The 14,011-nt window shown below is 58.8% G+C and overlaps 6 protein-coding genes across 6 annotated transcripts, besides 18 other annotated features; all 6 read left to right on the top strand.

Moving 5' to 3' along the window:
- Nucleotides 1-81: 81 nt before the first annotated feature.
- Nucleotides 82-103: a microsatellite.
- Nucleotides 103-177: a microsatellite.
- A 323-nt stretch (nucleotides 178-500) lies between these two features.
- Nucleotides 501-528: a sequence feature (A-rich).
- A 21-nt stretch (nucleotides 529-549) lies between these two features.
- Nucleotides 550-568: a microsatellite.
- A 278-nt stretch (nucleotides 569-846) lies between these two features.
- Nucleotides 847-885: a microsatellite.
- Nucleotides 886-916: 31 nt separating this feature from the next.
- Nucleotides 917-2,380, top strand: Tco025E_00796 (putative ankyrin repeat protein; the record flags this gene model as incomplete). The annotated part of the gene is made up of 1 exon (XM_029367736.1): nucleotides 917-2,380. The coding sequence occupies one exon, from the start codon at nucleotides 917-919 to the stop codon at nucleotides 2,378-2,380; it is 1,464 nt and encodes a 487-aa protein (XP_029232197.1).
- Nucleotides 2,381-2,824: 444 nt separating this feature from the next.
- Tco025E_00795 (putative regulatory subunit of protein kinase a-like protein) lies at nucleotides 2,825-4,000 on the top strand (the record flags this gene model as incomplete). The annotated part of the gene is made up of 1 exon (XM_029367735.1): nucleotides 2,825-4,000. The coding sequence occupies one exon, from the start codon at nucleotides 2,825-2,827 to the stop codon at nucleotides 3,998-4,000; it is 1,176 nt and encodes a 391-aa protein (XP_029232196.1).
- Nucleotides 4,001-4,601: 601 nt separating this feature from the next.
- Nucleotides 4,602-4,637: a sequence feature (GA-rich).
- Nucleotides 4,638-4,656: a microsatellite.
- Nucleotides 4,657-4,672: a sequence feature (GA-rich).
- A 17-nt stretch (nucleotides 4,673-4,689) lies between these two features.
- Tco025E_00794 (small subunit ribosomal protein S27Ae) lies at nucleotides 4,690-5,142 on the top strand (the record flags this gene model as incomplete). The annotated part of the gene is made up of 1 exon (XM_029367734.1): nucleotides 4,690-5,142. One exon carries the CDS (start codon nucleotides 4,690-4,692, stop codon nucleotides 5,140-5,142), a length of 453 nt encoding a protein of 150 aa, XP_029232195.1.
- A 322-nt stretch (nucleotides 5,143-5,464) lies between these two features.
- Nucleotides 5,465-5,504: a microsatellite.
- Nucleotides 5,505-5,784: 280 nt separating this feature from the next.
- Tco025E_00793 (uncharacterized protein) lies at nucleotides 5,785-7,515 on the top strand (the record flags this gene model as incomplete). Its single annotated transcript, XM_029367733.1, has 1 exon — nucleotides 5,785-7,515. One exon carries the CDS (start codon nucleotides 5,785-5,787, stop codon nucleotides 7,513-7,515), a length of 1,731 nt encoding a protein of 576 aa, XP_029232194.1.
- Nucleotides 7,516-7,603: 88 nt separating this feature from the next.
- Nucleotides 7,604-7,620: a microsatellite.
- A 99-nt stretch (nucleotides 7,621-7,719) lies between these two features.
- Nucleotides 7,720-7,751: a microsatellite.
- A 281-nt stretch (nucleotides 7,752-8,032) lies between these two features.
- Nucleotides 8,033-10,102, top strand: Tco025E_00792 (BRCT domain-containing protein; the record flags this gene model as incomplete). The annotated part of the gene is made up of 1 exon (XM_029367732.1): nucleotides 8,033-10,102. One exon carries the CDS (start codon nucleotides 8,033-8,035, stop codon nucleotides 10,100-10,102), a length of 2,070 nt encoding a protein of 689 aa, XP_029232193.1.
- A 145-nt stretch (nucleotides 10,103-10,247) lies between these two features.
- Nucleotides 10,248-10,284: a microsatellite.
- Nucleotides 10,285-10,447: 163 nt separating this feature from the next.
- Nucleotides 10,448-10,473: a microsatellite.
- A 291-nt stretch (nucleotides 10,474-10,764) lies between these two features.
- Nucleotides 10,765-10,786: a microsatellite.
- Nucleotides 10,787-10,994: 208 nt separating this feature from the next.
- Nucleotides 10,995-11,033: a microsatellite.
- Nucleotides 11,034-11,417: 384 nt separating this feature from the next.
- Tco025E_00791 (putative protein kinase) lies at nucleotides 11,418-13,079 on the top strand (the record flags this gene model as incomplete). The annotated part of the gene is made up of 1 exon (XM_029367731.1): nucleotides 11,418-13,079. One exon carries the CDS (start codon nucleotides 11,418-11,420, stop codon nucleotides 13,077-13,079), a length of 1,662 nt encoding a protein of 553 aa, XP_029232192.1.
- A 323-nt stretch (nucleotides 13,080-13,402) lies between these two features.
- Nucleotides 13,403-13,440: a microsatellite.
- A 99-nt stretch (nucleotides 13,441-13,539) lies between these two features.
- Nucleotides 13,540-13,569: a sequence feature (A-rich).
- Nucleotides 13,570-13,647: 78 nt separating this feature from the next.
- Nucleotides 13,648-13,705: a microsatellite.
- Between the last annotated feature and the right edge of the window lie 306 nt (nucleotides 13,706-14,011).

The following is a 14,011-nucleotide window of genomic DNA, read 5'->3' as shown; positions in this document are numbered from 1 at the left end:
GAGTGTGCGTGGTGGGTGCGCCTAGAAGAGAGAGGAGAAAGACTATTCCGTCCCCCCCCCCTTTTTTTTTTTTTACTTTTTCTCCCTCCTCCCCTCCCTCCCTATATATTTCTATATATACATATATATATATATGTATGTGTATATATATATGCAAGCCTATATGTATATATATATTTCTGTTTCTAATACGTGCTTATAGGGACGATACTTTTCTGCCTTTTACCCCACCTTCTTTGCCAGCAACTGGGTGGCGCTTGTCTTTTTTTTCTTTTGTTTCCTCTTCCTTGCGTTATTTGAGCGCATGATGTTTCTTTTTTTGCTGCTGCTTTTTTTTTCTTGTCACATCACTTTTTAAGAGAGCTTCCTTCGGCCGTCTGCCACCTTTACACATTCTGTGGCGTTTGCCTTGCGTTGGTTATGTTGTTGGTGTTTCCCCCCCCCCTCTTGCTCTACCCCTTTTTTCTATCTTCAATTTATTTTCCCGTTTTGTACCGCTGTTTCTTTTTTTTTGTTTGTTTTGGTTTGCGTCTGAGGTGCTCCCTACTGGTGTGTGTGTGTGTGTGTGCTCTTGTCGTTTTGATCGTCTGTCTGTTGGCTCGTGTGCTGGTTTGTTGTTTCGGTTTCGGTGGTACTTTGGCCGTCGCCTTCGTCGGGGGTGCCCTGCCGCTGCCTCCGCGCCGCGGCTGCCTTTCGCCTGGAGTCGCTTCTCTGCCCTGTTCCTTTTGCTTTATTGAGCTATTCTTTTTTGTCTTCGTCTCCCTCCTCTCCCCTCCCCGCTTCACTGAGAAAAGGCGCGGACGGCGACGCGCGAGGGCCCTCGTCGTGCATTTCGTGCGGGAGGGGAGAAAAAAGAAAACAAAAGCACAATAAAAAATAAAGCAACTAAGCAGGCGACAACTAAGAGCGGTGGGGGATGAGCGGCGGTGCGGCGGGGGAGGCGACTGCCGAACGCATCGCGCGGATTGTGAGCCGCCTGGAGAGCCGCGCTTTGGATCCTGCACCCGAAGGCGAGGAGTGTGGGCCGTTCCTGCAGCGGCTGCTCTTGACCGTCGAGGAGACGCGAGTCGATGGACTTTTGGACGACATCATCAGCCGCGCGCACGCGACGTTTGCGCCATTGGCGCAGACGACTGTTGCTGCGGGCGACGATGCGGAGGCGCTGATGGCCGACGTCGCGTCGCGGGCAAGCCGTTTGGTGATTGCGGAGGCCTTGCAGCCGTCTGCCGCAACAACAACAACAACAACAACGACGACCGCCTTCTCCTCGCCGCCCTCGTCAGAGTCCCTGTCGCGTGTTCAACAGGCCGCCTGGTGCCGTATTGGGCAGTTGTCCCTGCGACTGATTCGAGAGTCAACCAGCGGGATTCAATCCGTGTGGGGTAGTGGCATCAGCGACGGCGGGGCGCAGCAGGTGCCGGTGTTGCTGCAGCGTCGTCTTGCTTGGGGGTCTGACGCGAAGGACGGGAGTGAGAGTGAGGCTCGCAGCTGTGGGCGGGGAGACTCACCGATGGTGTCGGGCTTTACGCTGCAGTGGGGCGCGGTTTTGCTTTTTCTGCACCTCCTCGCAGATGCAGCCGGCTTGAGCAGCTCGGTGGGAGGCGCATGCACGGTCTCTCCCTCGAGAGACAGTCGACACCCGCTACCACACATTGTTGCGGATTCCGTCACTGTAATGATGGAGCGCAACCACTTCTTGTTGCAGCAGGCACGCGACACGAAGCAAATTGGGACGGCGGCGGAGCTGCTAAATGTTGCCGCGAACAATTTTGCGTGGATTCAGCGGCACTGTGGTGGGGTGGCAATGAGCGACGCACTAGAGGTGGCGGAGCTCCTCACGCAGAGCCTGGCGGTCGTACTGCAGGACATCATCGACGGTTTGGTGGAGGAGCTGCGATGCGTGCTTTTGATGTATATTGCGCCTTGTGGCGTAAGCGGCGGTGGCGAGAGACGTGGCATGACACACCGTGTCCTGGCCGCACGCATAGCCGCGAGTTGTGGACTCTTTAGTGGAATGGCGCATGCGCTGCCGCGGCGCGAGATGATGTCGCTGGTGCTGGAACAGTCGCTGTGGCCTGCCCTGGAGCAGCTGCTGGAGGGGGAAAAGCAGCCTGACACGGAGCGGGGTTATATTACGACAGGCGTTTTGCGGCGGGTTGGAGATATTTTTCTGCCCGCCGAGGCCTTGGCGAAGCATGCTGCTGCGACGCACATTGAGGCAGCCTTTGCCGCGGGCGGCGGCGGCGGCGCCACGCTGGCGCAGCGGCTTTCAGAGGCGTTGCAGCTGCTGGAAGCGGAGGAGGCCTTTGGGGCCGTGCTTTGCGAGCGCAGCCCCCCATTCCGCACCCTCCGCCGCCTTCTCCCCTCCATGACTCCCTGAGCTGCGACGCAAACACACACGCGGGATGAAGTGCCAGCTGCCGTGCGAGGCGGCGACGCGGGCGGAAGCAGGAGGATTCTGCCGCCTCACGCCTTTGCGGGGTTCCCCTTTTGGCCTTGGCTTTCTGGCAAACGCATACGCTTTTCCCTCCCCCTCCCTCTCCTTGAAATGTTGTTTTCTGCATTTCTGCCCTCCTGCTCCACCAGCAGCTTTTTTCCGCCTCCGTTTTTTTTTCTATTATTCCCGTATCTGTGCATTACTTCTGCTGCGCAGAGGATCATTTTTATACTGCGTGAAAGAGTGAGCATAAATAAAGCGGCAGCTTCCCTCGCCTACATCCACACACGTGCTTGTGCTGCGCTACCAATAGATTGAGGCCACACGCGAAGGAAGGAGGAGCCGGACGCGGCACACCCACCTGCATACGCTTCCGCAGCAGCACACATGGCAGAGGAGCGTCACGACACCGCGTCGTCGGAGTCTGAGGACGGCGCTGCACGGGCTAAATTTGCCTTTTCGGAGGGTACTGGGGCCCCGCTTTCCCAACTGCCTGCAGTACAGGCGGTGGGCAGCCGTGGTGCGGCGTGCAAGCAGCTCGAGGCCCGGTTAGAGTCGTTGCACCGACTGGTGTTTGGGCGCGCTGGCAGGGCCGGCGAGCGGCGCCGCGCGTTGGAGGCATTTTGTGGCTTTCCAGAGGCGATGCGGGAGGCCGTCTCGCAGCGGGTGCATAAGCTGAAGAAGGAGAAGCTGCGCGAGCTCATCCAGGCCCTTGGCATGCCTGTCCACATCTCTAACACCCACGCGCAGGTGGCGGATGAGGTGGCGGCATTTCTTATGCAGCCGCGGGCGGCCGAGGTGAAACTGCGGACCCCCAGCAAAGCGCCTCAACCCCAAAAGAGGGCCGTGAGGCGGGGTCGCGCGGCGGCGGCGAGTGAAGGTAGTGAGACCGAAGCATTACCAGCGCAGAGGGCTGACGCGCCGGGGACGGCGAGTGAGGAGGCGAAGGAAACACCGAAGCGCGCGAAGAAGGAAGTGCCAGCGGCGGAGAGAGCATCGTCGGCGCTGCCCCCGAGCGATGATGCCATCCGTGTAGCGGTGTACAAGCGGGTTCTCTCCACACCGCGGGAGGAGCGGAGCAAACTCACCACGAAGGCACTGCGCTTAGAGCTGGAGCAGCTCTTTGGTGACCTTGAGGCACGCAAGGCAGTCATCAAGGAGTCAGCGTCGGAGTGCGTCTCGGGGCTGGTCGCGGCAGAGGAGGCGGCGGCAGCTGCTGTTTCTGCCTCTGCCTCTGCCGCCGTCCCTGCCGCCGTCCCTGCCGCCGTCCCTGCCGCCGTCCCTACCGCCGTCCCTACCGCCGTCCCTGCCGCAGCGGCGACGGCTGCTGTGGGTCGCGGCGGAGGCGACCACACGGTGGAGCCCTCTCCCGCCCCGCACCCGCCCCAGTTGGGGGAGCCGTCCACGTTGGGCGACTCCCGCAGCCAGGCCCCGCCGCGGAGCACGCCAGACGGGTCCGTCGCGCTGCCAGCGCTCGTGCCGACCTTTCCCGCACACCCACCGACGACATTGCCGGTCGTTTCCATCCCGACTCACCTGCCGCCCGGGGCACCCGACTTGTGAGACACACGACGAAAGCACACACATACCCGCCGGCGCACATGCGCATGGCACAACAGCAACGACAAGGAAGAGTAACGAAGGAAGCCGGGGGAGGGAACGAGGGCGGCACTTGAGGTCACACACCTCATGCGCAAATAGGACGGGAAACGTCTTCGCGTGTGTGCGTGGGGGGCCACCAGCAAATGGATGACGGGGGGCGCGGCACCTTTTTGCTGATCCCTCTCACAAAGAAGTAGTGATTGGAGGGGGGAGGTGCGACGCACTAAGGGGACGTGCTCACAAACAAGAAGCGGTTATAGATGCGGAAGGAAAAAACAAAACAAAAAAGAAGCACTGAGGAAAAAAAATGCACAAGAAAAAATATCGGTAGTCCACGTCGATGGAAATTCTGTCATTTTTTCTTTCTTTTTTTTTTGCTTTTTTTCTTTCGTTTTCCGTTTTTTTTTCTCTTTACTCCTCAGTTTTCTTTTTATGGTTTCTTTATTGTCTGCGCGTGTGAGTGTGTGTGCGCCCGCGGACCGCTTCTTGAGCCGTTTGTAGTGCCCCGCCGAATGGTTCGCCGCGGAATGCCGCCCCCACCGCCACCCCACTTCCAGCCCGTTCTCACTCTCTGTAAGTCTCTCTCTCTCTCTCTCTATGTGTGTGTGTGTGTGTGTTTCTCTCTCTTTATCTTTTGCGCAGAAGGAAGGATGCAGCTTTTCGTCAAGTCGGCGTCCGGCAAGACCATTGCCGTTCAGGCCTCCGCGCAGGACACCGTCGCCAGCCTCAGGGCTAAGGCCGGTGCCTGCGATGGCACCCTCTTCTTTGGTGGGCAGTGCCTCTGCGACGAGGCCGTGCTCGCCGCGTACGGCCTGCAGCGAGAGAGTACCATTCAGGTGATGGTTCCTGTGGAGGGCGGCAAGGGAAAGAAGAAGAAGAAGAAGGTCTTCACGAAGCCCAAGAAGCCGACGCACCGCCACAAGCTGGAAAAGATGCGGGCGCTCAAGTACTTCAAGGTGACGGAGAACGACGACGGCTCCTACAAGGTCGAGCGCACCCGGGACGAGTGCCCCAATCCGAGCTGCGGGGCCGGCGTCTTCATGGCCCAACACAAGGATCGCAAGTACTGCGGCAAGTGCTACCTGACGTACGCCGCCAAGTAGACCCGCTTCCGCGCCTGGGCGGTGGACAGGGAAGAGGCGACGCGACGGCAGCGACGGACGCCCGAACGCCGTGAAGCGAATACCCCTCCAGGAATTTCTCTCTTCGACGTCTGCCGATTGAATTGCCTCATTTCCGCTTTTCGTTTCCTTCAATTTTTCCATTTTCTTGTTGTTTTTGTTTCCTAATGTTTTATTCTTTTCTCGCGTCTTGTCGGCTTCTACTTGCGTGGCTGCGCCCCACCTGTGGCGAGGCGGACTCTGCAGGAGCCGTGCGGCACGCACGTGGCCTCGTCCTTCTCCTCTGCTCCCGCGTTTTTTCTTTTGCGTGTTTGTGTGTGTGTCTGTGCATGGGCGGTGTTGTGCCCGCGGCTCGCGTCGCAGGAGGCCCCAACGAGGCCCCCCTCAAGGCTTGAAAAGCAAAAAAACAAGGAAAAAAAATCAGCAGGCAAAAAATACCCCGCACATCAAATAAAGAGGGGGAAAGTGACAACAACAAGAAGAAAGGGGACGGAACAGAGTTTTTTTTTTCTGTTCCCATTTCTGCCTCCCTCTGGGCGTCCAGCTTGTAGCGTCGGCTTCGCGCGCCCATTGCCCTCCACAGGCCGGAGAAAAAGCGAGCGAAGGGGAAAGGAGCTCCGCGCAATGCAAGAAACCACGAAGCATCTGCTTGACGGTGTTGTGGGAATGACGTGTGTCGACCCCACACTCCACACATCCGTCAGCGCCGCCCCGCTTGTGGTCTCCATCATCACTCAGCAGTGCTTGTACCTCTGCCACACGGCCTCCTCTTGCCAGGCCCTTTTGAATGAGGGTGATTCCTCGTTTTGGCAAATTATGCGGCACGTGGCAGAGGCCCGAGCTCGCTACGTGGCCTTGCGTGCCCCACCTCCTCCAAAGCCCCTCCGTAAAAGAGTTGAGCCCCGGAGCGAAGAGCCCCCGCAGCCCTCCGCTGATCCCCTGAGAGACACTGACTCCACGAGTAGCCACCATAGCAGTCGTAGCAGTGAAAGTTGCGTCGAGGAGGGCAGGTTTAGCCCTGCGCGCCCTCCCCTGACACTCCCTCGGCTACAGTTGATGCTCTCACCACTCGAATTTCGTGTTGTTGTGGCCGGAGGCGGTAGAGTAGGGCGGGCCATTGTGGAGCGCTTGCTGCAGGCGTCGTACCTCATCCACCCGTCGCGAATCACCATCATCACACGACAGCCCGAGACCGTCGCGCAGTTTGCGGTTCGCGGGGTGCACTGCACGGGGCGGACGGAAGGGCGTCAGGCGCTGCTGGAGTGCCACGTGTTAATTGTGGCGTGCCAACAGACCCAGTTCTACGACTTTGCCAGCATATACTGCCCGTTTCGCACCCAGAAGCCGGCGGGGCCGCCGCGAAAGGCGGGGGGCGATAGTGAGGCGGAGCAAGACAAACTGTCGACGAAGAGGCGCCTGCGGCGCGTAAAGAAAAGGACACTGCGAGACGTTGTAGACAAGTGGCGGACCATCGAGGATAACGACTACGCAGACAACGTGCCCGGGGCCACCTTGACGCAGTTGCTGAAGCCGGGAACATTTGTCTTTTCCTGCTGCGCCGCGCTGGAAACGCGCAAGATTGCAAAGGAGCTGGGACACCTTGACCCCCTTGTCGTGAACGCCGATGTGGACCTCGACGCCGTCCACGCTGCCGCGCAGCAGTTGCAGAGCGGCAAGGAGGATTTTCGCTCAGCGTATATTCAACGCGTTAAACTAGAGGGAAACTCCTTCCTTACCGCACTCAATGTGCTGCAGCAGAAGTACTTGAACGGTGACGCCCCATCTGCCGATTTCGTCAGCAGAGACATCCTGCAAGATCCGTACTCGGCTGAGCTGCGCATGCAGGGCCGCAGACCCCGGCCGCCGCCGCCGCCTAGCATGGCTAAAGTGTTGAGAGGCGAAGGTGTTAGTGGTAGCACCTCCTTTCTGTTGCGTGTTTGGCGTGCGTTGCGGTGTTTCGTGGTGGTGCGGGTGGCGTCTCTCAAGGTGGCGGAGCACCGCCTGTTTACGTACCTGCAGCGCGTTGGGCCATTGCTTGGCCCCGTTCTCGTTGCGCTTCCAACCTCCAGCCAGGCCCGCGTTGTGGAGGTGCTGGGGGACGCGCTCAACCGCAAGGCGAACGAAGACGACGACGAGGGAGCTGCTCTGGAGGCACGGCCGCTGGTGAAGCTGGACAAGCGCGTTGTCATGGCTTGCGACAGTGACAGTGACAGTGACGACGACAACGACCATGAAGTGCCACATGCGGCAAGAGAGTTGGCGCGCCTCATTGCATGTTTTCCCCAAGTTTTTGAGAAGGAGGAGGTGGCGCTTCAGCAGCTGCGTGAGGAGTACATTGCCGTGACGGAGCGTTGAGGGGTGCGCGATGCGGCGCGAGGCATCACGTTGTCCTCGGTGTCTGTCATGGCCGTTTAATTTCCTTTCCGCTTTGTCGTTTGTTTCGCTTCTTCTTCTTCTTCTACCGCTGACTGTCTGCTGCCTTTTTCTTTGCAGGGGAGGAATCTCTTTCCGTTTAAAGTGGCTGAAACGCCCACACTGTCCTTCGTTTCCCCTTTTACGCTCACTCTCTTTCTTTCTTTCTCTCTCTCTCTTCGTTCCACGCGTGTGCAGCTTGCCTGTCGGTTAACGGCCCCACGCCGCAGCCAGCCAAGCGACGAAAGCCGAGAAGCGGCAGGCGGAGCTGCGGGAGGGACGCGGGAGTGCAGGCGGGAAGGGGGAGGGAGATTGAACTTCGCCCGCTCGCCACGTTATTCTCCTTTTCGGGCCAATACTCACCGCGGGGCCTATTTGTGTTGCTTCGCGACTCCTTGACTTCCCTGCGGAGGCGGGGGGAGGCAGCGGGACACCAGTGTGGAGGCGGGCCGACTGGGGCATGTCGACGCTGGAATCGTGCACGGATGCGTTGCTGCAGCAGAAGGTGGTGCAGACCAGCAACTACGAGCGACTGGAGTCGCGACTGATGGAGATGGAGCGGGCGAAGCGGTCCCTCTTCTTTGGCTTGAAGGAAATCATCACAGACGTCGAGCGCCGTCGACAGGACTTGGGCGAATTGCAGGAGGAGAGTGCGCGGCTGCAGCAGCAGCTGCAGCAGGGCTCCGTGAAGTTCAGCGCGCTTGCGGCGTTCATGGGCGAGGAACAGAAAAGGTCCATTCGTCTGCAAGAGGCGCTGGAGAGTTCTGCAACCGCATGGACCGGGTGCCCGGCACGCGCGGCTTTCCTGTTTCGGGCGCTGCAGGAGCGTCACGCCTTTTGTCGCCAGCTGGTGGATGTTGTCACAGCACTAAATCGCGTAAGTGCCCTGGTGGAGGTGGTGCAGCGCGTGGACGCCGCAAAGGGTTTCCTGCAGGAGCGGTTGGAGCGTCTCGCAGCCGGGGCGGAGCGGCTGGACGGCATGCTGCGCGAGAGTCACAAGGCGGAGGAAACGCGGCAGGCGGAATTGCAGGGGCGCAGCAGTGCAGCGGGGGCCGAGGTCGCTCGGGTGTGGCGGGATTCCCAGGGGAAGGAACGCCAGCTGCTCATGCTTCAGGCGGCGTTGGCAGAGACGCGTCTGTCGTCTGTCGCGGGGGAGGAACTCAACGCAGTGTACAGAATGGCGTTGCAGCTGGCCTTATCGACCGCCGATGCGTGCTGCGCTGGGCGGGAACGCATGGCGGTTGCTTCTGCGTACAGTGAATGCCTCTGCGCCTTGGGGCGGGAGAACCTCGCCGCCGTGGAGGCGCGAACTCGCATGCTGACAGGCGTCTTGACAGATCACATGGCGGCGTTGGACGCGAAGCGGGAGGACGTCGTCGTGCAGCGTGAGCGGGCCCTGCAGGAGACCACGCTCTTGGGCGAAAAGCAGGAGGCGCTGCGCGGGGCGGCGGTTGCCGTGGAGCACCGCATTCAATCCCTCCAAGTTGTGCGCTCTGCCCTTCGGCTCTTTCGCCGGAGGCAGCGCGCACGTCGTCTTCGCTTGTGCGGCGAACGGGCTGAGCGCAAGGAGGCAGTTGTGTCCGCGAGGGCGGCCCATGAGGCGCGTGTGTCGGCCCGGCGATTTCGTGCCCTGCAGCAGGAGGCGCGCGAGGGACTCGTGGCGGAGGAGACGCTTGTGCGGGGAACTGTGGAGGGGACTGAGGCCGACGAACGCCGTGGGGCGTGTGCGCAGGCCGCGGAGTCACTTCTGCAGGCACGTGCCACAGAGGCAGCGAGGGAGGCGGAGGCAGTGAAGGCGGCCGCAGCGGCGTGTGTGCCCAAATCACCCCCAGAGCAGCAGCAGCAGCGGCAGCAGCGGAGGGCGGCGGTGAAGAAGGACGCTCACGACGCGGGTGCGCCCTCCACTCGTCACACCACGCCGAATAAACCTGCGAATAGACGAATAGGCCGTGCCAACAATGCTCTGTCGCAGACGGACAAGAAGCGTCCGCGCAGCCATGCCGCTTCCTCGGCCGCTGCTGTCGCGCGCCGGACGTACCCGGCGTCCACGCAGCAACAACAACAGCAACAAAGGTACGACAGCGATGCCGCGTCCGATTCTTCTGCGAATTCACTTGGCGACTTCTTGACTCTCGGTACACGTGTGCCACTCAGCGCACTAAAGTCCACCGCACGCCGCACCCCGCTGCAGCAGCTCCCAGCAAACATTGTCAACCAATGTGGAACTGGGAAGCAGAGGGAAGCTTCGCGCATGGGCCTGTTGCCAGATGCGGCGGTGCAGCGCGTTCACTTTAACTCTCCACTTCCACGGCCGCCCGGTAGCGGGGCTGCCGTGTGCGCCCTGAGCAGCGCACTAAGCTCCGCGTTCGCACGCGCAGGCGATGCGGCAGGAGGGGCGGCGGGAGCTCACTCCGCGAGAAACAACGCTCGGCCGCGGGGAGCGAGGCCTCGTCCCTCCGTGCTGGTTTCAAAGGATATTTGGGGTGAGGGGAAGGCTGAAGATGTCTTTGCCGATGCTTTCTCGCTTTAATGCTTCCCCCGCAGCTGCGTTTGTGTCGTGTCACCTTTCTCTCTCTCTCTCGCTTTGTTTTTTTTTTCGACCCCCGCGTCACGTGTGCGGTAAGACAGATGATTACTATTATTATGTTTTTATTTTTCTCCTCTTGGGCTGGTTGTTTGTTTTATTTTATTTTATTATTATTTTTGTTACTTGCGGGTGCTCCTTCCTGCTTTCCTGCCGCCCCTTTGCTTCCGGCGGGGCGCGTTGCGGGGTCAGTTGTTGTTCTTGTTTTTTTTTTCTTTGCTTTCTTCTCCGCTTTTTGTCGCCCCTCCCCTTCCGGTGCGTCGGGCGCGGGGGAAAAAATGGACGGGCCCATTTTTTTGTTTCCTTTTTTTTTTTTTAAATGTGCGTGTGTGCGTTTTTGTTGGCTTCTGCTGCATCCCCGGCGTCGTCTGTGCCGCGTGTGTTTCTTCTGGGAGGACTTTTGCTCCGCCTCTTCTTTTTCTTCTCTGTGCGTGTGTGTTTGTGTTGGCCCGCAGTGTTGTTTGCTGCCGGCGAGGGGCACCCCAACCTTCTCGCCTCCCCCCCCCCTGGCGCTACCGCCGCTCGACGCACCCGCGCGGCTCCAGGACCCACACAACACCACAGGCGCCGCTGGTGTGTGGCGGACAGTTTTTTTTCTTTTTTTCTTGGTGTTTGTGTGTGCGTGTGTGTTTTGGCACCTCCCCCCGTCGCGCGGCGCACGTAGTTGCCGGCAACGGGGTGAACCCAACGCGGCCGGAAGCTGCGCGGCGTCCACGACACGGCTCGCGCGTGATTGCAGGTGCGCGGAGGCCCCGAGGCCGCACGGAAATCGCCCCTGCCCGGGAGCCGACTTCGCCCTCGTTGTTTTTGGAGGGGGCAAAATTGGCGGAAACGAAAGGGCACCGGCAAAAACACCGGCACAAGCAGCAGCAACGGCTCAAAAAAGCCCCAAGCCTTGCGGGGGTTGCGTGCGTTTGGCGTCTTCCGCCGGGCACGAGAGGGACATCGTCGCCATACGCGGCGTGTCTGGTGGGTTGGCACCCACAGCCAGACGCTCGTGCGGCTGCGAGGCAGAGGCACAGGGCTCGGAGTAGGGAGTGGCGGCGTGTGTGCGCTAAAATATAAACCCGTGCCCACACCGGCAAGGCAACAGAAAAAAAAAGACTAGTCAAGCAAGTGGCGCACGAAACACAAAAACAAAAAGCTGCGAGGGCAGGAACGAAAGTGCCGGAAGCTGAATATCAAAAACAACAAAAGAAAACTTACTAACACAGAAACTGCAACAAAAAAAGGGTTTGACCGCGTGAATAATAGTCTGGGTATGTACACTTCTGTGACTTCGGGCAGGACAAAGTTGAACTTTGAAAGGCGTGTCATCGGAGCATCTTCTAGGCTACAGCGTGATGCCTACACAGGGGCGCATGCTGACTGTGCGCGGCCAAACTGCAACAGTGCGTTACTGGTGTCTTATAACTTAAGTAGCCCCTCACTTGCTAGTGCGCCGCGTTCCGCGCAGAGCTGTGGAATGGAGGTCTTGACAGCCGACCCTCCGCTGTTGCTGGATAGTGGCACCTCCTCACTGAGCCACACGCGGCACCAGAGTTCGTCGCTTTGCCTCTGCAGGGACGTCGACTGCTACGTGCAGGATGATAGTGTCGTGGTGGAGGCGGGGGAGTCGAACAGCCCGGTGGAGGGCCCAACATCTTCTGAGTCGTTTCCAGTGCGCATTGCCCCCGCGTTATTGGCAAAGGAATGCTTCCCGGCGACCTCATGCGAGGGACGGTTTACCCCCTCGCCGGAGATGTCGCCCGGCGGCCGCGCCAAGAAGGAGCCCGCGAAGGAAAGCGATGGTGGCAGCAACAAGTCCGCTTCGCGGTGGCGTCACTGCAGCCTGTCTGGTGTGACGCACAGCAGTGTCACACGTTCGCAGGATTCCGAGGAAAAGGGCCCCATGCATGTTAGCCTTGCGCACAAGGCGCTTATAGGTAAAGGCAGTTTTGGAGTTGTCTTTCAGGCAATGGATCGTGACACGAACCACATTATAGCCGTCAAGGAAATCGCTTTTTTGAATGGGACGGAGAGCAAGGCACTGGAGGCAGTGCGGAAGGAGCTTGCACTACTCAAGCTTCTTGACCACCCACACGTTGTGAAGTGCCTGGGGGAGGAGTTGGACGAAGGTTGCCTGCGTATCTACATGGAGTACGTTTCTGGGGGCAGCATCAGCAGCGTTCTCCGCATCTTCGGCCCCTTTCAGGAGAAGCAGGCCTCCATCTATACAAGGCAGATGCTGGAGGGGTTGTCTTACCTGCACAGTAGGAACATCATGCACCGCGACCTCAAGGGAGACAATCTCCTTGTGGATCCAAATGGCACACTAAAAATATCTGATTTCGGCACCGCAAAGAATCTTCTGGACCCTAATGTTACCTTGGCGCCGGCGGGAACGGCGTATTTCATGTCGCCGGAGGTAATTCTCTCCCAGGATGTGGGGCTGAAGAGCGACGTGTGGTCTGTTGGCTGCTGCGTGATTGAGATGTTGACGGGGAGACCGCCCTTTTCGGCGGTGAAGAATCAGTACGCCACGATGATGCTGGTGGCGGAGACGGAAGGGGAGTTGTTTCCCAGCATGCTTCCAAAGGGGCACAAGTTTTCTGCCGCGGCGATGGCTTTTTTGCGGAGGTGCTTGCAGCGAGACCCCGCGGCGCGCGCGGCGGCGCAGGAGCTTCTGAGTGACCCATGGATTCTGAACCCGCCGGAGGGTGGGGACTCCACGCACCGTAGCCATCGCCCCAGCAATGAGACGACCCCACCTGATGGAAGCAGCAGCGACAGTGCCGAGACGCAGAAGGCCTTTCCACAGCAGGAGCCTCCGGTGCTGCAGAAGCGGCAAGAAGATGCTGCTGCTGCGCCTCTCCCCACCTCGGGAGCCCACAAACGCCGGTCGGCGAAGGCGGGGCGGCGGCGGCGGCAGCAGCAGCAGTAGTAGTAGTAGTGCCAGTAACTAAGCGCCAACAAGGATCCAGTTCGCGGAACCAAACGAGTTTCTTTCAATTAGGGGAATAAAAAGAGTGCGTGTACGGTTTTGTTAGTATTGAAATTTATGTTTGCTCCCGGGTTTGACGTAATAAGTAGCTGAGAATACGAAAGCGACAAAAACGGAGGCGTTGAGGGTACGCGCATGCATAGTGGATGACGTCATCTGGTGCCGTGTCCAGGAGGTTTCGAATGTTGTGGTAACGAGAGAGTTAGCTGCTTCATTGGAACTTTACTTTGACATCAGGTAATAAATAATATAAAAGTGGTGCAGTTTGTTTCTTTGTTTTTTTTGTTTTTGCTTGTTTGTTCCTCTTCGGTCTCCACTTTCGCGACCGTTGCGTTTTTTTTGTAGATGCCTCTGTTTGCTCTATTGTTATTTTCCTTTCTCCCTCTTGCGGCTTGCGTGCTTTTTTTCTTTTCCTTTTTTCTTTTTTCTTCTCACCCTCGTGAACACCGGCGCTGCTCCTTGGCAGAGGCGTACTGAGAGTTGCACGCCCCCAATTTTTCCTTTTGCCTGTTGTTGTTTTTGTTGTTGTTGTTTTTGTTGTTGTTGTTTTTGTTGTTGTTGTTGTTTTGCCGGTTTTTTTTGTTTTATCTTCCTCTGTCCGCGGTAGATACTTTTTTTTTTTTTTTGCATGCCCGTCACCGTAGCCTCCTCCTTGGGCGCGGCCCGTTGCTTCTTCACCGCCCGCAGCGGGTTGAGCTCCTCGCACACGGACACGCACCTCCTGCCGTCTTCTTTTGCCTTGCTTTTTTCATCTGCCCTTTTTTCTCCCCATTCGCTTCCCCGGCCGCCCCCCCGCCGCTTCCGCCACTTTTTGTATCGCCTCGGGGGCCGAAATAATAATAACGGCAATGAAATAAAAGGCCGAGGCTGGC

The sequence above is a fragment of the Trypanosoma conorhini genome (assembly GCF_003719485.1).
Source record: "Trypanosoma conorhini strain 025E chromosome Unknown Tco_14.4_contig_00021, whole genome shotgun sequence".
Taxonomy (NCBI): Eukaryota; Euglenozoa; class Kinetoplastea; order Trypanosomatida; family Trypanosomatidae; genus Trypanosoma; species Trypanosoma conorhini.
Note: the sequence above shows the minus strand (reverse complement) of the source record. Positions and strands in the feature narration are given on the sequence as shown.